Consider the following 23,733-nt stretch of genomic DNA (forward strand, 5'->3'; position numbering starts at 1 on the left):
TGTCACCTGAGAGATTTCTGTGGAAGGATGGGCAAAAGCCAGGCTGTATTGGTTGAGAGGAAGGGAGGAGAGGAGCTGGAGGCCGTGAGTAGAGACCACTCTTTCAAGCAGTGTTGCTGTAAAGAGCAGCAGAGAAATGAGGCATAGCTGAGGGGGAAAGTGGGCCAAAGTTCTTTTTTCTTTTTCAAGATGGGAGACACATGTTTGTATGGCCATTGAAATCATCCAAGTAGAGAGGTAAACATGGACGATGAAGGAGAGGGGAGAATTTGTGAAGGTGAGAAGTGGGCCTTGGGAACAGGAGACAGGCAAACACAGTGGGACAGACGCCGAGAGGCCTTAAATGTACAAATTCCCCTCCAGTGGCTCCCGCTTTCCCTGCGAGATGGTGAGCAAGTCGTCAGTTACAGCAAGGAGAGGGAGGGACATGCTGGCGGCTTGCAGATCAAGGAGAGGTGTGAGGAATCATCCAGGAGACAGGAGAGTGAAGGGCTCATGGGCGTGTACTGTGATTGCCAGGTGTCAACTACAGTCACCGTATGATGTGTGAACACACATCAGGCCTCTGTGCAGGGAGCGTTGCCCTTCCAAGTGCAGACTTTGCTGGGTGCAGTGGGCATTGTTTGTTTATTCACTGTCACCACAGCTGAGTTGAAAGTTAACTTGAATTTGGATCCCTAAGTGTCACATAAAATGTCCCCAGAAAGACTACATTGTGATGCAACACTGAATTTAAAAAGTCACTGTGTACACGGAAGATTGCCTGTCACACCTCACGCAAAACAAACACGGTAGAAATTGCTAATTTTCTCAGGAGAAACCACTGACCTTGCACAGCCTGAGAAGGGGCTACAGTCTCTTCACATATTATAAAGGGCTCTTCGTAGCTTCTGATTAGCTTTTTAAAAAATTTTTATTTATTTATTTGGCTGTGCCATGTCTTAGTTGCGGCACACAGGATCTTTGTTGCTACATGCGGGATCTAGTTCCCTAACCAGGGATCGAATCCAGACCCCCTGCATTGGGAGCGTGGAGTCTTAACCACTGGACCACCAGGGAAGCCCGTTTCTGATTGGCTTTCAAGGGCTGCTTTTAAATTCTAGCCCCAAATAATTTAAGTAAAAAATGAAATTATGAATTTAGCCGTGTGGGATTATTTCTTTACAATACCTAGAAATTAGTCTACAGAAAGGCCCTAGAGCCCAGGTTCCAAGTGTGGGCCAGACATGGCTGCAGCCACCACCAGACTGGGCCTCACAGCTGGTGGCAAAGGTGGCTCAGAGGGGCTAGACTCAGACTCTGGTTATCCCACTGAAGAAGAAAGTGGCAGGTCTGTGAGACTGGATGGATGGGTGTATTCTGTTGTTGGTTGATGGACATTCAACAGTGTTTCTTTTTCCTGGAAGAGTCTTTATTAGACCAAGGGTGTGTCTCTTCCCCAGCAGTTCCTCGGAAGGGAAGAAGGACTGCAGAGTGTCTTGAAGTGGGCCTCGCCAGGGAAGCTCTTCGTCTCCCCTCTGAAATAGCTTGTCCTAAGGCATCATACAGTTGGCTCCTGAATTTTTTTGGCAAGCAGATGGTCTTCATATAAAGGCAGCAAACTTAGAATCCCTTCCTATTAGTCAGACCCTACAAGGACCAGGAACACTGGGGCTGAAGGGGCCAGGCCAGGATGCTCCACAGGCAGCTGTGGCCGGGCCTCTGCAGTGGCTCTCAGCCAGGCTGCCCTGTCTCCTGGGTGCCAGTATCCACCCAAATGAATATAGACTGAAGCAAGTATCGAATTTCAGGGAAGCAATATGAAGCATTGCTTTTGGCTTTTTGTGCTTGGCTTTTTTCAAATTGGAAAACTGGCAGAAATGAACTGAAATTGGGTCAAATGAGAAGGAATATAGGGCATTGAGTTTAGCCTGACAGTTTGCCAGTTAATGGAGATGGCATTAACTGGGCATTGGAGTGCCTCCCCACCCTCACCTCCAACTGCCCGGGGTCGGCCTCTGAAGTGGACAAGCCAGAATGTAATAGACCTGCCAGGGAAGTAGCTCTAAACTAGCTGCATGTTGAAATCACTTAGGGAGGAAAAAAATAGTAATGCCAGGGTCCTGTCCCCACAGATTTTCATGTAATTTGTCTGGGGTGCAGTCTGAGAGTCAGAAATTTTAAAATCAGCTTAGGTGTTACTAATGTATAGGTTTAGAGCCTTGGTTTTCAAAGTGTAGTCTGCAGACTATAGTAAAGGCATCACCTTAGAGATTGTTTTTTTTTTTTTTTAACAGCTTTATTGGAGTACCTTAGAGATTCTTCAAAGTGCAAACTCCACCCCAGACCTACTGAATCAGACTCTGCACTTTAGTGGGATGTAAGAGGGGACACTCATGAGCCGATCACATGGCCTGGTGCTGACGGTTCAAGTCGGGGGACACTTGTCAGTCAGCACTCGGCCAGTGGGGGCTGTGATATGCCACTGGGCAGCAGAGGAGGGTGGCAACGGGGCTTGGCAGAGTCACCTAGGTTGGTGGAGACCTCTGCAGGGGACTTCTCTAAGGTATATCTCTAACATCGTCATTTTCAATGTCATTTCAGCGTTTCCAGGAGACTGGACCCCAAGGAGCCCCTGGGTAGCCAGAGAGCAGCTTCCCCAACCCCGAAGCAGCCTTCTGCTCCTGCTCCCAGCCGTGAGAGCCCCCAGGAGACAAGGGCACAGGGCCCAGCTGGCCAGGAGGCTGATGGCCCCCGCAGGACGCTGCAGGTAGACAGCAGGACGCAGAGATCAGGGCGGTCCCCCTCTGTGTCACCGGACAGAGGCAGCACCCCCACATCACCCTACTCCGTCCCCCAGATCGCCCCCCTTCCCAGCAGCACGCTGTGTCCCATATGTAAGACCTCGGATCTCACGTCAACCCCCAGCCAGCCAAACTTCAACACCTGCACCCAGTGTCACAACAAGGTCTGCAACCAGTGTGGGTTCAACCCCAACCCTCATCTCACCCAGGTAATCAGCTCTGTGCCGTCTTCCTCCATCCCACCTGCCTTCCCAGGCCTCCCCGGTTCCCCTTTTTACCAGCTCTCTTTTCCTGGTCATTTCCCTTGGCCATCAGCTTCTGTGTCTTCCCAGGGCTTGTATTCTGGCTCCCAGATGTGGTAGCAGAGAAAAAGTCTTGGCCCCAGATGTCCTGAGCGAAAGGACTGAAAGCTTGGGCTCAGTCCTGAGTAGAAGACGCTTTCTTACCTGGTCCAAGTTTGACCTGGAAAAATGGCCTTAGGGGGAGGGTCAACGACAGTCTTACGGACAACTTTTCCCAGTGGATGCTCATTTGGAGAGGGCCACGAGCAGCTGCAGGGCCCAAAGGGAGGCAAGTCTCCCTGGCCGTTGGCCAGCCTCTCTCCCTGACAGTGGGTCTTGGAGAGGGATGCCAGTGAGGGGAGCAAGGTGTTAAGGGAGACAGGAAACTGCCTCCCACCTGGGCTTCAGGAACCGCCTCCCCTGGGCTTCCGTTCCAGTAAGTTGGGGCCTGATGGGGCAGAGCAGCTACCCATCCCAAGAAACAACCTTGGAGTAGAGACCCAGACTGGGGGCCAAGCATCCACATGGAGGCAGTGTCCTACACTCATCAAGAGGCCACTGCAAGGCCATTTCCACGAGACTGGCCTGCGTTCTCCCCCAGAGGACCCTGGGTTCCCAGCCCCACCCTTGCTGTGTTGGGATGCTTTGAGTTGCTGTGGGATGCTCAGCCAAGCCCCTGAGCCTCTCTCTGGTGCCATGGAGGCTGGGTGCCCCAATATACTAGCTGGGCTGGGGCCATGCCTTTGAAATAAGTGGGATTGTCAGCTTCCTCCCTCTCCTCCGCGGTAACCCACAGAAGTCTCTGGTAGACCCCCAGGGCTCTGCCCTTGGGCCGGGTGGAGAGTGGTGACTGCATGCCCGCAGCTGGGATTATCAGCAGCAGGAGCCGTTTGGACCACATGGGCGGGGGGATGAGTGAGAATAATTGTTCACAGGTCGGGGTCTATTTGTGATATGAGGTGCTGTGGGTGTGGGACGTGTGCTTTGCGAGAGGTAAGTGTGAGATTCCAAGGAAGGAGCTGCCGGTGTGGGGAGATGATTCAGTGCGTTTGCAGTCGCTCCTGGAGTGTGGGGGCTTTCTGAGGAGGCGTGTACACTCGTGATTATTATATCCGTGATTAGAAACAACCCATCCCTGCACTGATCAGTTAGGTAAGTGTTGCTCCTCAGTATTTAGAAGTGTGGTTAAGGCCAGGGAAGCTCACCTGGGTGTTTCTGCTAGCGAGAAGCAGGGAGGCTTGGCAGGCAGGGATGAGAGAGGCTGCTGTGGGGATCCCCCTCTTGTGCTGGCCCTGCCTCCCAGGTTTCAGCCTCCAGAGACGCTCACTAGAGCAGCAGGACCCGAACGACTCTGGGTGGGGTAGGCGGAGATCAAGGGAGAGCCGCACACGGTAGCACCAGTTTCCTGGTGGGCATCTCAGTCCTTCCCACACAACAAACTCCCCCAGCCTAGGACCTTTGGTTGGCTGGCTCTCAAGGCTGTGATGCCTTGAGAGGAAGATGCCTGCCCATGCACTTTGCTGGGGGTCTGAGTGCCTGGAGCACATTAAGATTTCATGGAAGTCAGGGAGCAGCTCAGAGCACCCTCTGTTTACAGTTGAGGAGACCAAGTCTTCGTTTATTCTGATTCATTCTGGAGCAAGGGAGCTGGGGACCCAGAACCAGTAGCTAGGTCTCCAGTTTTACCCCAAGGATTCCCATCCCCATTCTCCTTATTCATAGTCCATTTCTGCTTGGGCTGAGGATGGTTCGTAGCAAGCAGGGCTATCCTGGCCACTCTTCGTGGTGGAGGCTGTTTTTTCCTGGAGATCTCCAGCCCTGGTTGCTCAGGGCAGGTAAATAATTTAGCCTGTTTGAAACCATGGCAAAAGACTGGGGGTTTCCTTGTGGGGTCAGAACATTTCTCACCACCCACAAAAGACCCTCCCTGTGAGGACACACTGACCAGGAAGCCAGAGGTGTTAGCATTTAAGCCAAGTCACTGCCCAGTGATGGGGAAAAGACAGGAAGACTGTTCTCTTCTCTCCCTGGATGTGGGTTCTTACACAAGTACCTTAAACCTCCCGAATGTTTAAGGAGAAGCAGGGTCCAGGGACCAGTCTCAGTGGCTTTGCCGATGCCCCAAGCCTGCTCCGTGCCACGTTAGCCCACCTGTCTGCTCTTCGGTAACTCAGCATTCATGCCTGCCACCCCTTTCTCCTCTGGGACAGAGCCACCTGTTCTGATAGCTGTGGGAAGGAAATGGGTGTGGCCAGGAGCCAGCTGGGTGGAGGGGGAAGGTAAGGTCGGGGTGGACAGCGGGGTGGGAGTGAGCTCCTGGAGAGGACAAGCCGTGGCTGGGGGCAGGCATGGCCTGTCTCTGTCAGCCCCCTCAGGGGCCTCCTTGCCCTGTTCAGAGCAGCCCCAGCAGCACATCCTGGCCTGGAACTCCTTCAGTGGAGTCTGTCCTTGCGCTAGCAACAGCATCACAGGAATGAGTGCTGTGCAGAGGCAGTGCTGACTGCACGCCTGTGCTTCCCGGTCGGATCAGCAGAATCCTCTCAGAGCAGCACCTAAAGTGAGGCTGTAGCCTGCATGTGGGAGGCCCACCCTCTACCGCTGTGGGTAGCAGCAGAGCTGCCACCTTATCCCCAGCCTTCCAGGTCCAGACAGCCCATGTGCCTTCAACCTCCCTTGCTCTAGTCAGAATTGCTTATAAGCCCCTCTAAGAAAACTACAGAAGAGTGATCATGGTCTTTCTTCGCCCGTTCCAAGGTCTAGACTTTGCTGAGATGACGCCAAGACCAAGCTACTGTGCCCTCCCCCATTCCCACCCCATTGGCAAGCCTTGGGCTTAGGCACTTACCCGGGTGGGTGGTGTGGAGAAGGGAGAGAGAGACGCAGTGGCCACAAGCCTCTTCCTCTCCTGCCTGCATCCCACTCTTTTCCGGCAAGGGCTGGGCCACCATCTGGCTCGGGGGTGGTGCTGTGAGTGCAGCACAGATCCCTCTGCTGCAGCCACTAGCCTTGCCCCCTTCCCTCTGCTCCCTCCTGGCCACACTGCTGCCTGGGCCACTGAGGAAAGAGGAGCAGGTGTTAGAAGGACATGGATCAGCGGTGAGCTGAGGAGAGGCAGAGGTGTCCTCCTCCTTCCTGGGCCCAGCCTTCCCCTCTCCAAACAAAGAGGAAATGGATCTCCAGGTGGCGGGCCCTTTGGGAGGCCTTTCTCCCCTCTGTACGTCTAGTCCTTGGGTGGTTTGCCTGGCAGTAGCCACTTTGACCCAAACAATCTCTTGAGCCAGTAGGGAAATGCCCCCCAAGATTCAGCCAGCCTTGGGCAGCCAGCCGTGCTGTCAGTCCCTGCTCCCAGTAACTAGGCCCCTTGGCCGCCTTGCTTGGGCCACTACGGGGTGGAGGCCAGAGCCACTGGGGGCAGGCAGAAGAGGTGGCTGTTCAGGAGTGGGAGTTTTTTATAGCTGTGGCTGTCAGGCATGGCACTTAACTTTTAGCTATGGAAGGGGGCTGTAAAGTTATCTAAGAATGAATGTAAAATTAAATCAGAACAGAAAATACGAAATTTTATTCCTAAAACACTTGATTTTGTATGTGAGGGCAAAAGAAAACAGCATGAAAAAGAATGGAGTGAAAAGGGTAGAAAGAGAGAAATAAAGTAGAAGCAGGGAGAAGGGACAAGAAGGGGAGAGGCAGGGGTCCAGAGGCAGGAAGAGGCAGAGGAGGAAAGCTCCATAAAGTAGCCAGTTGCTGGCTGGTCACCTGTTGGTTCTGCCGTTTCTGCTGTCTGTTAGCTCAAACTTCGGCCTGAGCAGGCCCGCTTGTATCTACTCAGTCAGAGGGTGGCCCTCTCCCTTTCTCTCATCCTTTCTTCCCTCCACAAATGCTTTTTGAGTCCATATATAAGCCAGGAACTGTCCTCAACACTGGAGATTCAGGCAGAGCTGCAGCAGATGTGTTGCTCAGACTTGGGGAGCCTCCGGGCCAGAGGGAGAGGCAGCTCGTTCACCAGTAACCACGCCCGCAAACACACAGCCACACCTGGGGGTCAGGGTTGTGGAGGACCAGGAGGAGGGCTGGTGGGACTTGCTGTGATGCTGTGACAAGACTCTTGGGGACTTCTACAAGGAGGGGAGGTTAGACTGCAGATGTTAGACTGATGCTGGACCAGAGACAGGTGGAGGCAGGGGAGGCCTGAGGGGAAGTACGTGGCCCATGTGAGGGCCGGGGTGCAAGCCAGGTCCAGAGGGCAGGCAGGTCCTGCTGGGGGCTCCAGATGTGATGTCAAGGGTTTTGGATGATGGCAGTGGGAAGGTAAGGTATGCATTTAAAAACATCTTTTTGGAAATAGATAATGGTGATGGTTGCACAACATCATATATGTAATTAACGCCACTGAATCTACACTTAAAAATGACTAAAATGGCACATTTTATGTTATGTTTGTTTTACTCCCCTTCCTAGGTGTATATGTGTACAACAATAGCACACAGACACACACACCCCACACTCTGGCCGCTGTGTGGAGAATAGCCTATAGAGGCAGGCTGGGGCTGGGGTAGAGATGGTCATGGGGTGGAGGGGAACCGTGACAGATTCCTGGTGTATTTTGGAGGCTAAACAGACAGGTTATGGAAATGTAGTGGACATGGGGGTAGGAGATGGAGATGGAGAATTCTTCTGTTTGGGTCGTGTCAAGTTGGAGTTGTCTGTGAGCACCCAAGTGGAGTGCAATAGGGTGACAAATCTAAGACCCTGGCGTGCAGGCAGGTCAGGACTGGAGACCTTGGAGATTCACAGCCATATACTGACATCGGTATACTTCCCACTAAACACTTCAGTAAGCCTCTCATTAGTTAGAGATCAGTATTTAAGGGGTTTTTTTTAAGGTAAAATTTATATAGAATGAAATGTACAAAGCTTAAATGTACCATTCAGTGAGCTTTGACAAAAGCATGCACCTGTGTCGCCCAAAGCCCTCCAGTCAAGACAGACAACATCCCCGTCACCACAGAAAGTCCCTTCAGGCCCCATCCCTGTCCATCCTCATCCCTCCTCCAGGGCCAACTGCTGCTGTGATTTTTTATCTACCGTAGATGAGTTTTGCCTATTCCAGAACTTCATATAAATGGAATCATACAGAATGCACTCTTTTGTGTAAGTCCTTTCTCAGCACAGTGTTTTTTGAGCTTCATCCATGTGGTCAACTCTCGAGAAGCTTGGCTGAGAAGGAGAGGAGAGAGCCTGGACAGTAACTAGGGAAGGTGTGCAGGCAGGAGAGGGTTTCTGAAAAGCAGGAGACAGTGGTGCTGTCTGAGCTCCGAGAGGAAAGCCATGCCTAGGCATGTGGGAGATGGGGCATGATTGAAAGAGTGGGGCCCCCGAAAAGGCAGGTCTAGATCCTGAGTGTGGAGGAGGCATCCTATTATGTGGCTCCTTTTTGAGACACTGGAAGCAGGGCCATCATTTGATCCAGAAGGCAGGGGAAGATGACAGGCAGGGATGGGGATGGAGAAATTGAACCAGCCTTTGTGGAGAAGAGCTAACTGGAGAGATGGAGTGAGTTAACAAGGCAGCTGGGGGGCCCGGGATAAGCTAGGACATAAGTTAATTTACAGTGGAGCCCCTTTGCCTGGTACCCATTCAGCTGTTCAGGTGTAGGCCCGGAGAAAAAGGTATGCAGTTGGATCTAATTCTGGAGCAGACACAGGTCAAGAGAGCACAGACGCTGAGCAGAGTGTGACAGGATCGGCAGACCATAGATTTAGCTGGGTAGGAAGGGATGCGAAAGCAGAGGGCCCATGGACGAACAGAAAGCAGAGGCTCGGTGGGGGAAGTCTCCACAAGGCCCCAGGCCCGCTGCAGTGGGGAGGCCTAGGAGATGATCTGGAGGCTGGAGGAGGACAGGCACAGGGGTAGTTTGGGAGGAGAGACAGTCTTGGGCGAGGGTAAGCTTGAGGGTGAGGCTGAGGGATAGAGGTGTCAGGTGGGTTAGCGGGTGGCTGCCATCTGCCAGTGACTGTGGGAGTCAGTGCAGTGGAAGCCTGGGAGGCCAGGGCCAAGGACTTCTGAGACTAGAGGCCTGATGAGGGGTCCTGGAAGACAGCAGGAGCCAGGAGGGGAACAGGGTGGGGAAGCCAAAGGCTGAGCTCCGAGGGCCCTAGGGAGTTTAAAGAGAAGGTGAGGCATTGCCACATTCTGAAATCCAGGGAGTGCAGCTTCTCCTAGAGAGATCGTCTGGGGTCCAAGAGGGGGATGGGGATGGGGTGTAGGGGAGTTGGCTCGGTCCTGGACAGGAGGTTTTATAGGACACAGTGGACAGGCCTGGGAGGGAGGGGAGGCCGTCTGGGGTAGGATCGGTGGGGAGTTGAGGGATATCGGGAGGAGGATCAGCAAGGGGATGGATTCTCTCCCTTTCATGGAGCTCCAGGCTAGTGAGGCCTTCCAGCCCCAAGCAGCAATTGGGTTCAGCCTCCACCACCCAAATCCTGGCCTCAGATGCTGGGCAGATTCCCGGGGTCCCCCTCAGGGTCCTGACCTGATGAGATTGGCACAGGCTTCCCCAGTGGGCCAGGCCTGGCTGATCCAGCTCTGGATCAATGTGCCCTGCTCTATGGGACCCTGTGGTACCTGCCCCTAAACCTGAGGTCAACCAGCTGACAGGCCAAGCAGATTGGTGGCAGACTTGGGGCAGCTAGATACTGGATGAGGCAGGTGATGTGTCCAATGCTAGGGGCAGTGCGAGGGCACAGGCCCACCCTTCTTCCAAGCACACAGTGGGCTATGTGCCTCCTGTCGAGGCCTGGTGAGTGACTCACAGCCTGGAAGAGCATGAGGTCACACTGGACGGAGGGGCCCTCCCAGGAATCTCTAGACTTGGCACCAGCAGGGAAGGCTCATTTATAAGCTGCTCCTGTGATGTTTCAACTTGTACCAAAATGGAAAAAAGAATGAATGCAGCATCAGGCATGATGTCAGTGCAGTGATCTGACACCCTGCATGCCCGCTCTCCCAGGCGGGGCTGGGCTCGGAGGCAAGCCACTGCTCTCTGCAGGAAGGCAGGCTAAGTGATGTCTGCCACCCTCCTTCCTTGCTGGTGGGGACGTGGGAGGGGATGGTGGAAAGAGAACCTGTTACTGCTGGGGGCCCTCAGAGCTTCCTGGTAGCCACGGAGGTGACAGTGCGGCAGGCCCCACCCAGGAGCAGAAGCAAGTTCCCTGGGCAGCATCCTTTGGGGCCAAATATGACATGCAAGGCTGGATCCCACCCTTTGGGGCTGAGATGCAGGGTGGCAGGTGCAGTGCCACCAGTGCCCCTGTGGGAAAGATGTAGAAACCCCTCCCCCAAAGTTTCCCCACTCCCCTTCCTGCCCCAGAGCCCAGTGGAGGGAGCCGCAGGGAGAGGCCACGCAGACGTGTGGTTCACAGAGCCCCCAGCCTGGTCCCAGGCCTCTGGATCCTTGGTGGGCTGCACTGCCTTACTGCCCTTCTGTGATTGACCAGTGCAAGTAAGGGAGCAGCTGAGAAAGGCTCTTCTCGGGGAGAAAGTCCCTTCAGAGCCAGGAACCCACAAGGCCTGCTTTTTTGAATCTCTGGCCGGCTCCTGGCAGAGCAGGCACTGGCTCCCTATGGGAAACCATGTTCCTGTAGCTTCTCCTTCCCGCATCTGCGGACCAGCTCTTGGCTGCACACCACGCTGAGCCTTCCCATCCCCACTGCTGCTCAGACCCCCACTGGGCTGGGTGCGGGGGCCTCTATGCCTCTGAGATGGCACAATGGGTCCCCTTGCTGGCAAGAAGGATCAGCTTGACCAAAGCTGATGTCAGGTGGAACCATCTACCTCAGAGTAGCCCTGGGAAGTCCCCTTAGCCCCATCTTTGGGTCTTGGGACATGAAGTCTGTGACCTGCCCATCTCCTGGCCATGGGCCAAGGGCTTATGGAGATATTTGATAACAAGACTCTAAGAGAGGTTCCCTGTCACACTGGTAGAAGGCCATGCCCTCTGATTCTGGTGGGCAGCCAGCTAGGAGGGTATCCAGGAGCCACAGACACTGTGTCCAGCCGAGGAAGACTCTCGCTGTTGTTGGTTCCAGAGCCAGGGGAGCTGCCCCAGGCCTGGTCATGTATACCCAGCCTAGGTGGGCAGGTGGGCTGGTGGTGCACAGCCATCTCCCTCCCTACCCAGTGGACAGCCTCCATCCCCCTAACACAGGGTAAGGACCTTGGAGGAGGGAGGAAGAGGCTGAGGATGAGCCCCTCCCAGCAAGCTTCTGAAGTTCCACGGGGGAGGCAGAGAGGGAAGTCTTGCTGGGTTCAGAGAGATCCCCCAGCCAGCTTTCTCCTTGGGTGGCCTTGTGTGCTGGCCCTATCTGCCTGGGCCTGAGCCTGGGAGGGGTTGGGGGAGGGCACGGTCACGGCTCCTGCTGTCTGGAAGAGGCTGGATAGAAATAGCTACGCCCATCTGGGATATGAGTCACTGAGGGGCGTTTTAGCTGTTTCTTGGAGAGGTTCTATTTTAGGTGAGACGCCTGTGACAGCCTGGGTGATGGAGGCTGGGTAAGTGAAGGTTCTGGTGGTGAGTGCAGGAGTTTTAGCACAGGCCCTTGTTCAACCCTGTCCAGAACCCAAAGGAGGGTCACCCTGAAGTCCCAGGAGAAAGAGCCTCACCTCTCAGGTTCCTCTTCTTGGGAAGTCCCACCTCAGGGCATGCTGCAGAGATGGGACCTCCAGTGTGGGCTGCGCACCCACCACAGGAACTGAGTTTGTGGCTGCCGTCCTGGGCCAGGACCTAGGCCTCCCCTCAAGAGGGTAATCATCTCCCAGGGTCCCTCTGAGGGTGAGCCAAAACAGCTTGCCCCTGGGAGCTCCCGCTTTTGATGGGAGTGAACCCCCATCACCCTCGCCAAAAATGACTTTTCTAAAGGAGTCTTTGGGCTGAGTCCCCGGGACACAGATTGTTTCCTCTGTAGCTTTCTTTGTCCAAAGGTAGACAAAACTGCCTTGGGTCTTCAAAGCATCTAGATGAGGTAACAGTTCCCGGCTTGGGGGATGGCTTCACTCCCCAGTGCTGCGGCATCACTGTTCTTATGGTTTCTAGAGCCAGGCTTGGTCTTTGAGTTCCGCAGGGGCAACTTCTAGACCCATGACTTGACTTGGGTGAGGCTAAGCGGTCTGCAGAAGAGGCAGACATGCAAAAGGCCACAGGCTGCAACCTGCAGCTCAGGAGCTGGGCAGGGCTGGCAGGGCCAGTCTTGCCAGTAGTGCCACTTCCAAGCTGGGCTACTGTGAGAGCTGGTGGCTAAATCACACTAGACCTTGTTTTTCTCTACCGTGAAGATAAAATGCAAGAATGCCTGCGAACATGCCCTGTGTGGTGCAGGGTGCCAGGGGGTACTCATCAAAGTGCAGTCTTCTCCCCACTCCTTGGATGCTGCTCTTGGGCTGCTGGGCAAGGCAACCAAGCCCAGGCTTCCAAACTGTGGCAAGTCAGCCACAGCGGCAGCAGCACAGCCCTGTGACCTCAAGGCAGAGAGCAGGGCTGGAGGCACCCCTGAGGGTGGGCAGAAGGAACTTTCTGCCCCAGGGACCAGACTGGACCTTTCCCTGGCAACTGGGCCACTGTGGTGCTTTCAAAGACTCTGGCTGCTCAACCATAGATGAGCAGACTTGGCCTCTGCCTTTCTGGTTGAGAAGGAGAAGCCTCTTCATGGGATGCTGAATCTCCATTCTCATGGCTGCAGCCTTGCAAGAGCTATGCCCCTATTAATAGGTTGTCAGGATTAATCCTACAGCAAGTATTTCTGGAGTGATCCCTGCTCTGTGCCACACACTGTGCATTGTCCCAAGACCGCCTAAACAAGAGCGCATGGTTGGGGCAAGGATACAGGAGACACCCAAAGGGACAAAGTAGCAGAAGCTTTGGGAAAGAATAAGTGAAGAGGATAAACTGGGTGATTACCTACAGAGTGCTTCGGAGGTATTTTCTTTCTTTCTTTTTTAAAAAAATATTTATTTATGTATTTATTTATTTGGCTGTGCCGGGTCTTAGTTGCAGCATGCGGGATCTTCGTTGCCACGTGCGGGATCTTTAGTTGCAGCACGTGGGCTCTTTAGTTGCAGCATGCAGGATCTAGTTCCCTGACCAGGGATTGAACCCGGGCGTCCTGCACTGGGACCGTGGAGTCTTTACCACTGGACCACTAGAGAAGTCCCAGGTATTTTCGATTGTGTGGCCAGGGAGGGCCCTGTTGGTGAAGTGATACTCGGTTGAGACCTGCATAGCTAGCAACACCCGGGGGCAGAGGGAAGAGTGAGTGCAAAGGCCCTGGTTACAGAAGAGAGCTCAGAGGACCACTTGGCAGAACAGGAGGTCCGGCGTGTCTGGGGTGAGACAGCAAAGGAGAGAGGGCAGGAAAGGAGGCCAGAGAGAGGCATAGGCTGGGGTAGATAGGGGGCCTCATGGGTCACAGTAAAGAGTTCCCATGGTTAAGTGTGGTGGGAATTCACTAGAGGGGTTTGAGCCTGTAAATGACATTCTCTGATTTGTATGTGGATTTTTGGAGGAAGATGATATTGGCTCATGTAACTGGAAGTCCGAGGGTAGACTTAAGGCAGAGCTGGATCCAGGGAATTGAATAAAGTCATCAGTTCTGCTCATTCCTCTTTGTCTCACCTCCGCTTCCAACTGTCTCTTGACTTCATCCTTAGTGCCTCTCTGCATGTTGGGCAAGAAGGCTACTGACCACTCCAAGGCTACGTCCTTCTGATGAGTGAGCCTATCTCCTGTTGTTCACTCACCCAGTAACATGGAAGGACTCTTGATTGGCCCTGTTTGCAAGGTCACATGCCCATCCCTGCACCCCTAGCTGCAACCAGTGATTGGCCCAACCTGAGTCATGAGCCTGCTGTCCTAGGGAGGAGTTAATGACAGAGAGAAACTACACGTCCATCGTGGGAACAGCAACACATGCCTTGTTTATTCTGGAGGCACAGATTATCCCATTTTCTTTAAAAAAATTTCTCTTCCTTAAGAAAGCAAAAGGTATTTTTATTCTACTTACGTCACTTACATTGCATTACTTTGCCCTCACTTATTTTGCTCTCAAGATTTCTCATTTATATCTTGTCTCCTCAGCTAGACTCTAAGCTCCTCTAGGACAGGAATCATGGTTTCTTTTTATTTTCTATGCCTCCCTCTCGTACCTATTACTCTTCACTTCTTTATTCATTCTGCAAGTTTTTATTGAGTACCTATCGCATACCAGGCACTGTTCTAGGGCCATGCTTTTCCTCCTGGTTTATATTTCAAAAGGTCACTCTGGCGGCTGTGTGGAAACAGCCTGAAGGGGGCAGCAGGGGAAAGAAAGTGACCAGTTGGAGGCTTTTGGGGTCATCCAACCAGGAGGATGGGAGCATAGATTGGTGAGGCGGGATGTGGACATGGATGATGTACGCAGGTCTGAGGTACAGCCAGTGGCATGCATGGGGAGGACCCTGGCAGGCAGTCTGGCAGGCAGTGTGTTGGTAGTTGGGGGTAGGGAGTGTGTGACTGCCTCTGCTCGGCTCCACGCACCTGGCAGCTCCTAGAGGGCAGGGCAGTGCTATCTGTCCCTCAGCCCACCTCCTGGCAGCCCAGAAACACCGGAGCCGGGCTTGGTTCCCCTGCCTGTGCTAGGAGCTGGCCCTGGCTGCTGTGGGCTGCAATGACCTGGACCATGGGCACCCCCAGTCCTGACCACCCTGATGACCATGATGCTTCCTCCTCAGGTGAAGGAGTGGCTCTGTCTGAACTGCCAGATGCAGAGGGCTCTAGGGATGGACATGACCACTGCGCCTCGCTCCAAGAGCCAGCAGCAGCTGCACTCCCCAGCCCTGTCTCCAGTCCACTCCCCAGCCAAACAGCCCCTGGGGAAGCCGGAGCAAGAGAAATCATGGGGCCCAGGGGGACCACAGCCTGGCCCCCACCAGGCTGAGACAGCCAGAGCCACCTCAGTGCCGGGGCCTGCCCAAGCAGCCGCCCCTCTGGAGGTGGGGAGGGTGTCTCCTCAGCCCCCTCTCCCCATCAAGCGTTCCACAGCTGAGCCCAGGCCACCTGCAGGAGAGGCCCCGGCCAAAAGTGCCACCACAGCACCCTCTGGGCCTGGTGCTGCTGAGCCGACCCAGGAGGGCCTCACTGGGAAGCTCTTTGGCCTTGGTGCATCGCTGCTGACCCAGGCGAGCACCCTCATGTCTGTGCAGCCTGAGGCCGACCCCCAGGGCCAGGCTGCCCCCAGCAAGGGGCCGCCCAAGATCGTCTTCAGCGATGCCAGCAAGCAGGCTGGCCCAAGACCTCCAGGCTCAGGGCCCGGGTCTGGGCCAGCACCTGGAGCCAAAACTGAGCCTGGAGCTAAAACAGGTCCTGGATCAGGGCCTGGAGCCCTGGCAAGAACTGGGGGAACAACCAGTCCAAAGCATGGCAGAGCAGAACACCAGGCAGTGGCCAAGGCTGCTGCCAAGCCAAAGACCATGCCTAAGGAAAGGGCCACCTGCCCACTGTGCCAAGCTGAGCTCAACGTGGACAGCAAGGGCCCCGCCAACTATAACACCTGCACCACGTGCAAACTGCAGGTGTGCAACCTGTGTGGCTTCAACCCGACGCCCCACCTGGTGGAGGTAAGAGAGCTGGACCAAGCATGTTCCCTTGGGCCTTGGTGAGGGGCCAAGGCCTGGGGTGATGGGGGGGCATGGGAACCAGAAAGGACTGTAGAAATCGGGGTCTGTAGCAATCACAGGGCTGCCCCTACACAGCTGCAGAGAGTCTATGCTCCCTTACCTGTCCCTGCCCCGGGCCTGTCATTCCACTCAGAGAATTAACTGGCACAGTGGACAGAATAATGGTGCCCGCTGCCTCTGATCGGCTGACCAGTGCCCTGAGGCTGGTCCCAGAGGTAGCCAGGTTCAGGAGGCCCTGAACCGGCCTCCCCATTCCTGGCTATCATGGGCATGGCCCTCATGGATGATGCCAACCCCCGCTGCGCAGGCAGGAAGAACCTGAAGTCGTACCCTGCCCTCAGTCTGTGACCCTCACAGGGGTTGAAAGGCTGTTAGGCAGAGGGCTGTGCCCCCATGCCCAGGGCAGGGCTGAAGGCTTTCTTACAGCGGGGCAGCCCAGCCAGGCAGTGTCTTCCCTTCATCCCCTCGTCTGAGGTCGTGGATATTGATATCTGCTTGTCAAAGCCACAGTCCTTGGTCCACATACTTTCCTGTGGCAGGGCCTAGCCCTCCTTGGGGCTGTTTGTGGGGATGCTCAGAGATGCTCTTCTTACCCAGAGGGAAGTTTGAGGGAGTGCTGGGGTTGGGGCCTGTCTCTCTGCAGTCCCTCTTCCACAGGAGGGTTCTGGGCCCCGTGCAGAGCTGGGTGGAAGGGAGCAGGAGGCCTGGTGCTCTCTTGAAGCTTGGAGCCCAGCCTGGGAGGTTCAGAAGGTGCGGAGGCACCCTGGCAGAGCAGGACAAGCCTGGGCCGGAAGGCTGCTCCTGCCCCTGCCCTCATCTACTCCACCCTGCCCAGGGCCATCCATGTGACCCCTACCTTGGCTGCCTTGCCCATAGCTGGGTGTGTCCCGTTCCGTGTGTGCCCTTGCGGTCTATGATTGGCTCATCTTGGCAGGTGGATGTGTCCCCAGCTGTGTCATATCAGGAGATGTCAAGCCAAGCCCACTCCTCCTGCACACGGTAGCCACCTGAGTCTTGGGGCCCCTGGGCTAAGCCATATGTGACTGGTGGTTGGGCAGAGTGTGGAATGCAGACCACCGCTGGCCCAGAGACAACAGAGGAGTGTGTGGTTGTAGTCATGGTCTCTGTGGCGCCTTGTTGACTTGCCTTGGGCCAGGCCTCCATGGGAGCAGCCCACTGTGATAAGGAAGACTACTTTGGCCGCCACAGGCCATATTTTCCAACATATAGGGAGGAGCAGCCTGAGCAAGATGAGTGACCTCCTCGTGTGATGCCTCATGTGATGCCCTCCAGGTCCTCACTGCCACCTCCCCAAGCCCTAGGTCCAGTGGCTCACTGGAGGATGGCTGGCCTGGCTGCCCAGAGAGGTGAGGGGGCACCAAGGGGTCACCACAGGGCCAGAGGAGCTCCAGTCTGGAGCCAGGCACACACCCACTGCCAGGTGGGGCAGCCTGACACTGAACCCTGTTGGACTGTTGAGCTGGCCCAGCCTGGAGGACCCTTGTCCCCGAGGGACCTCCGGGCCCACATTTCCTCATTAAGCAGGATGTGCAGAGAGGAGGGGAAAACTGTCTCTGTCCAGGAGTATAAATGTTCCTGACAGTTCCTTTCAGCGCCCTCTGGGCCAGGCCAGGGGAAGTGCTAATTCTGCCCAAACAGGAGTGTCTCAGTCACATGCTGACTCTGGGTGAGCGGTCTGGATTCTGATCTCAGCCCCTCATTAGAGGCTTGGTTGTTGCCTCCCTGGCCCCTGGAGCTTCTGCCCTTCGGTAGCTAGCGTTGCCCCTTGCCCCAATCCCTCCATGTCCTGCTGTCTCCATGTCCTGCCCCACTGCCACCTCCTTGGCCAGGGCCACCCTTGCCTCCACAGGATCTGTGGGTTCCATGGGCCTGATGGCAAAGCTGCTGGGCGTCCTGGTCCTAGATCTTCCCTACCCGCAGCTTCTGCTTCCCTGCCTCCTGCTCCTAACAGCAGTCAGAAGATGGCCCAGCTTCTCTGACTCCTTTCTCCTCATGGCTCTGCTTGTTAATGCTGCTATCCCCAGAGGGCCTGTGGCTGCTCCTGGGGAAAGTGTGGATGGGCAGCCATCATGCCCCCTCCCGTGGTTCCCACCATGAGACTGTGCCACCATCATCCATCAGAGGTGTAAGCTGGCAGCCTGGGGAGGCTGGTGGGGAAGGGCTGGTGCTTGGTGTGTCCCCCTCCCCTGCCCTTCCCAGCTGAGGCTCTTAACCAGGCCATGGGCCATCTTTGGTCCCATCTCAGTGAATGGCCACTTGGCATTTAGAGCAATTTTGTGTTTCCCTGTGTGTTCTTGGTAAGAGGCTCCTGATTTTTCAGCAGGTGGCCCAGACACATCCTGCCTTGGGAGGGAGGTGGAGGGGTAGGTCTGCCTTGGCTGTCTCTCTCCATCTGGCTGTCTCTGTGCACAGCATGAGGCATGTCTGCATGCAGGCTGGGGGCCTGAGGGAGGGCCAGCTCCCCCCTAGACCTGTTAGACCTGCTGTGGCTCCACCTGTGGCTGGAGCCACCTGTCTGGGCTGCCAGGGTGGGAATTACCCCAACTCTCTGAGCTGTAAAACCCTTTTTACCTTCTTTCTCAAGAGGGAGTCCAGAGCATACGATGGAGGAGGCAATAAGACTAGATCCCTTTTCCCTTTGAAATTTTCTCTGAAAAATTAACCATAGTGCTATAAAATGTGAGTCATTTCATGATTAACAGTTGTTGATTCCAAATTTTTTACCTATTTATCTTTTTGAAAGATAATAGTACCCTCTGGCTTAATTTTTAATTGGCTTTCGGTTCAAAATAAAGTTTGTGAAGAAATTAGTGGAGTTGGAGTTGTTACAGTAACACTGCCCGTTTCTTATCTTATTATAATTGCCAAAATACCAGCCGTGGCCTTGAGAAGTCAGGCCTCCCTGGACAAAGGGCCTGGCACCTGTGATGTGTGGGACGGGCTGGGCCTATTTGGGGTGGGGGCTGCCTCTGCTCTAGACCTGCTTCAGTCTGCCTGTGGGGTAGTGATCTCAGGGAGGCCTGTTTCCTCCCTTGTGGAATTGGGGGCCATAGATCTCCCTTTTAGGTTTCTGTGAGAACCAGGTGAGATGCCATACTTCAGATACTTGTGCAAGGTCCAACACACAGTCAGCCCTTGAGCCAGGAGATTGGAACCAGAGTGTCCTAAAAGAGGGTCTCTGTACAGGAAAGAAAGAGTCCCCACCAGCCCCTACTACCTGGGTATGAATTGACCCCGTGGCCAGTGCAAGATCCTCTTCTCATGAGGGATGGCCACAGGGAATGGACACATTTGGTGCTGGAGCATGAGGAGAGCACAGCCCAACCATAAAGGCAAACGTTGGGGATATCAGGGACGATTCTTCTTATCGGAGGCAGAGGTCCCAAAAAGGGGAGCCTACGCATGTCTGGGGACAGGGAAGAGCAGAGCAAGGGTCCGTAGAGGAACAGCAGCACCAGCGATGGCCATGCCTGTGGTCCAGTGTGCAAGTCTTGGGCTCTTTTATTTTTAACCTTTGGGCATCCTTTTCTCAGTTCTCATCCACTGCCCCTGGTCTGGCAGTGGGGCTGGGGGTATGTTGGGCTAGGCAGCCAGTCCGGTGTTGCTGTAACCTAGGCCAGCTCCACATGCAGAGAGACTGTGTTCTGCAGGGTCATTCAGGCTGTGTCAGACAGTGCAGGGAGGATGCCCAGCTTCTAATGCAGCCTCGCTGGGCTCTCTTGGCCCATGAGGTACAGCAGCCAGTGATTCCGGAAGGTAGCAGGTCTCACCCGCCTGTGGGGTACCCTACCAACTCTCTCAGATAACTCACTTCCCCTGCCTCGCCCGGAACCCACCTAGCTCCATCTGAAGGTATGCACATCTACGCCTCCCACCGTTATTAGGTGGCGATAGCCCTTGGGGGATTCCTACCTTCCTGCCCCCAGAAAGGAACTGGACAGAGGGAGGCAAGGCAGAAATGGTCATCAGAGCCTCTCATGTCCATCCCCATGTCCCAGATTGTCCCCTGCCCACTTGTCAGAGGGGATAGGAAAAGGGGCCAGTGAGCAGCAGCTCCCCAAGGGCTGGGGCTGGATGAGGGAGAGTATGAGAGAGAATGTGCAAGTGAATGATTGAATGAGGGGGGTAAACACTAAAGGGGGAGAGGGAATGCATGAACAGGGAATGAAGGAGCGGGGTGGGGGTGGGGGCATGAAGTGAGGGGCAGAGATGAGAGCAACGTGAATAAAGGAGGCAGGGCCTCAGTTTGCAGCTGCTTTCCAGCCCCCAGGCACAGCCTGCCTCCCATCCCATCCCCAGCCTTGGCCGGGTCTCCCCTGGCTCCACCTCTAGTGTCCCCAATGCCCTGTACCCTTCTCCCACCAACCCCAGAGGGCTGGGGAAGGGCCTCCAGCAGCTAGTTCAGCGGTTTATTTTTAGCTCTTACCTCACATGCCTCCTCCTGCCTGCCCTCCCTCCCTCCCTCCTTCCCTCACTGCCTGCTATAGCAGAGCCAGGAGCAAGAGGGCCAGCTGGGCAGCCCCTTCTGCAGCCTGGCTGCCTCTGTGAGTAAGCGTGGGAAGGAACGAAACCCCAGGGAGCATGTGACCACAGTTGACATGCTCTGCTGAGGGCTGGGCCTCTGGGCTCAGGTAAGCAGGCCACTGCAGGGGCTGCCTCTGAGCTCTTGGCATTAGGTCTGTCGCCTCCATCCAGGCCACCCTTCCAAGGTGCCCTTGCTTCATTTGGACTGTTACTTCTGGGGTGGGATCTACAGGCCAGAGGTGGAGGTCGGAGGTTTGCCAAGCCAGCAAGGTGAGCCAAAGTAGATGACAGAACCTTCAGAGGCCTAACCTGGATGGCTGTGTGCATGGACCCAAGGTGGAGTCAGGGCAGTGTTGCCTTGGGCCAGCCCACTGTCTAGGCCCAGATCCTAACCCCATCATGTTGATCCTGGGGCTAGGGAAGGGGCTGTTCGCTCATTTCCAGAACTCTCTCTGGGCCTTTACTAACACCCCTCCCACTTCTCTAGGATCATTTTGCCACCTTACAGTCCTCTCTGACATGGAGGGAGTTCCACTGTGACCTCAGGTGATGCTGGGGGAACGTGGATGGGATTCCTGGCTCAGCCCATCCAGCACTCTCCCTAGGCACCAAGTGAGCCCAAGGCCCAGCAAGTGGAGTTTGTATTGGGGATACACAGAGCATCAGATAAGGTTCATAGGAGTTTGTATGGGGGATACACAGAGCATCAGATAAGGTCCAGGGGAGTCAGCAGTGGTGCTAGAGCCAGGCCCTACAAGGAACAGGGTGAGTACCTGCAGGACCTCTGAAGGGTCCCACTCCATAGCTGAGCCCCTCTGCTCAGGACCTGTGTGTGGAATTGGACCTCCAGGCAGAGTTGGAGCTCCAGTCTCAGGGAAGGTCTGAGAGTCTCTGAGAGTCTCAGTCTCAAGGCCCTGAGTAACAAGTTTGTGGAGCAGACCTGTCACTCAATCAACACCAAGGCCCTGCCACCCGCCTGACCTGGCCTCTGCTGGGGCCCAGGGCAGAGATGTGGTGTGTAGCTTTGTGGGCAGGAAATCAGGGCAGAATCATTGATACGGTACTTGCCATGGTGGCCTGTGGATGCCAGGCTGAGGGCAGGCATCCTGGAGGTGCCATGCTTCCAAGGCTCTGCCAGGTGGGCTAGGGTCTGACTTGGGCCTAGGGGCAGTGTGCGTGGTAAGGGTGCTGAGGATGCTGGCCCACTCTGGGCTGGTGAGGGCCAAGGGCCACCTCTTTGCCCTGTCCCTGGCTCTTTGACCTTGTAGTTCTGTGTCCTCTGGTTCCCCTGATGCCCCATCCTAGTGGTCAAGCTGCTGGTGGGAGCCTGAGTGTCTTGGCACCCCGATGTGCAACAGTAGGACAGTAGGGGTGCCGAGGCTCTGCATCCCTGGGATGAGAGCAGGCACAGGTGTGTGCTGTTACTCTCATTCCCCGCCCAACCCTCCCTCGTGGGCCAGGACAGGGCCTCAAGTCTTGCCAAGGAGGAGCCCTCACCCTGGAGGAGGCTCCTGGGAGACATGCTTCTGCCAGCTTCTGACCTGCTACAGAAATCACCTGCTCAGGGCTTGGGATGCTTGACCCTCTCCCTGTGCAGACAGTGGGACCTGGGGAGTTAGACTTGGTTTCTGGTGTTCTGGGAAATTCACCATTGATGCCCATGTCATACTCAGAATGACCTCTTTGGGGCTCTGGGTTCCAAGAAGGCTGCATGCCAGCCTGTGTGTCCGTCTTAATCATGGCTATGTCTCCAGTCCCCAGCACTTAGACTGACACAGAGAGGGTAATCCTGAAACTGGTGGACTGATGGTTGAGGATTTGATCCCAGCCCAACTCTGGAGGAAGCAGGGCCCCTGGCCCAAGGGCTGGCACACACAGGTCCCGTCGGAAGAACAGCCCAGAGGCCGGGGGAGCAGGAGGAGGCTTTCGCCTGGGCGTCTTTGCTGGCCTAAGACAAGGTGACTTGGGCTGGGGGGTGTGAACAGAGGGGACTGCTTAGCTCCATCCCCCACCCCCAAGCAAGGCTTCCCCCAGACAGCCTCCCCTGGCCCCATGAGCCTGCACCCTCCCAGCACAGCCCTTACTTGGGGGTGGAGAAGGATGGTATCTGAGGCCTGAGAGCGTGGAGGCTGGGGCGGGGCAGTGCCTCTGGGAGGTGATCCTTGCTGGATGCTGTTCCTGGTCTGCGGGAGCTCTCACCTGGGGGACTCTGCACCCTTCCCAGAAGCTGTTCACGCCCTGGGGGTGAGTCCCCAGTGCCCCCTCTTCTCCAGACACTGTGCTACTTTTGTAGCCTCCCATCTCATACAGGTTCTCCTCCTTTTCAGGCCAAGTGAAAAGCTCTCTATGGGGTAAGGAAGCGACCCTTCCTTTGGGTTTGTCTTTTTAACTCTACATATGCCTCTGAAGGATGGGGCATCTGTCATTTGGGGGCAACAAACCTATCAGTCTTTTTCTCCTCGTGCCTTTAGTGTCATGCTTTGGGAGATTTTCTCCTCCTTAAGGTTACAGAAATAGTCACAGGAATAATCTTTGAGTACTTCAGTGTCTTTGTGATTTTCATCAAATTCCTCCTCTCTCGTTTCCGTACAGAAAACCGAGTGGCTCTGTCTGAACTGCCAAACTAAGCGGCTGCTGGAGGGCAGCCTGGGAGAGCCGACCCCACTGACCCTGCCCACCTCACAGCAGCCCCCTGTAGGGGCCCCTCACCGTGCAGCTGGAACAGCCCCTCCGAAGCAGAAAGGGCCACCGGGGCTGGGCCAGCCATCAGGCCCCCCGCCTGCCAAGGCCAGTCCCCTGCCCACCAAGGCCAGTCCCCTTCCTACCAAGGCTAGTCCCCAAGCCAAGCCCCTCAGGGCTTCTGAACCCATCAGGACCCCGAGCAGTGCCCAGGAAAAGAAGACAGGAGTCCCAGCTAAAGCTGAGCCGGTGCTGAAGCCACCTCCAGAGACTACCCTGCCCCCTGGGATTCCTAAAGCAAAGGCTGGGGTGCGGAGGACTGAACCTGCCACCCCCGTCGTCAAGGCAGGGGTTCCAGAAGCCCCCAAGGGTGGGGAGGCGGAGGTCAGTCTCATTTACTTCCCAGGGATCCTAGCTTTCAGGCAGGGCAATCTAGAGAAGGGCTTAGCTCCCTGCGGGACTGGGATGTAGACCTGGGACAGGCCCTTTGGGGCCACAGAGGACAGCAGGGACGCCTAGATGAGGCCCTAGAGGGCCTAGAGCCTGTGAGTTCTAGGCCGATCCTGTGTCTGACACCTTATCGGATGCTTTGCTGGGTTCTGCTACCAGCAGATTTAGTAAAATTTCTCTTTGAGAACCTGGGGCTGCTTGGGGTTTGACATGGAACCTGCAGGTTATTCAAGACCAGAGCAATGGAGTGGGTGGCGGGCCCTGATCCCCCGGGAGGTGGAGGTACCCTTCCC

General features: G+C 55.5%; 1 protein-coding gene across 1 annotated transcript in view; it reads left to right on the forward strand.

Moving 5' to 3' along the window:
* Positions 1 to 250: 250 nt before the first annotated feature.
* BSN (bassoon presynaptic cytomatrix protein) overlaps positions 251 to 23,733 on the forward strand; it is a 42,654-nt gene continuing 19,171 nt past the window's right edge. The window contains exons 1-4 of the mRNA XM_073787811.1: positions 251 to 277; positions 2,840 to 2,992; positions 14,822 to 15,706; positions 22,904 to 23,374. Of these exons, the coding sequence (XP_073643912.1) occupies positions 251 to 277; positions 2,840 to 2,992; positions 14,822 to 15,706; positions 22,904 to 23,374 (1,536 nt within the window). The remainder of the gene's footprint in view (positions 278 to 2,839; positions 2,993 to 14,821; positions 15,707 to 22,903; positions 23,375 to 23,733) is intronic.

Source organism: Tursiops truncatus, chromosome 10 (genome assembly GCF_011762595.2).
Source record: "Tursiops truncatus isolate mTurTru1 chromosome 10, mTurTru1.mat.Y, whole genome shotgun sequence".
NCBI classification, from domain to species: Eukaryota; Metazoa; Chordata; class Mammalia; order Artiodactyla; family Delphinidae; genus Tursiops; species Tursiops truncatus.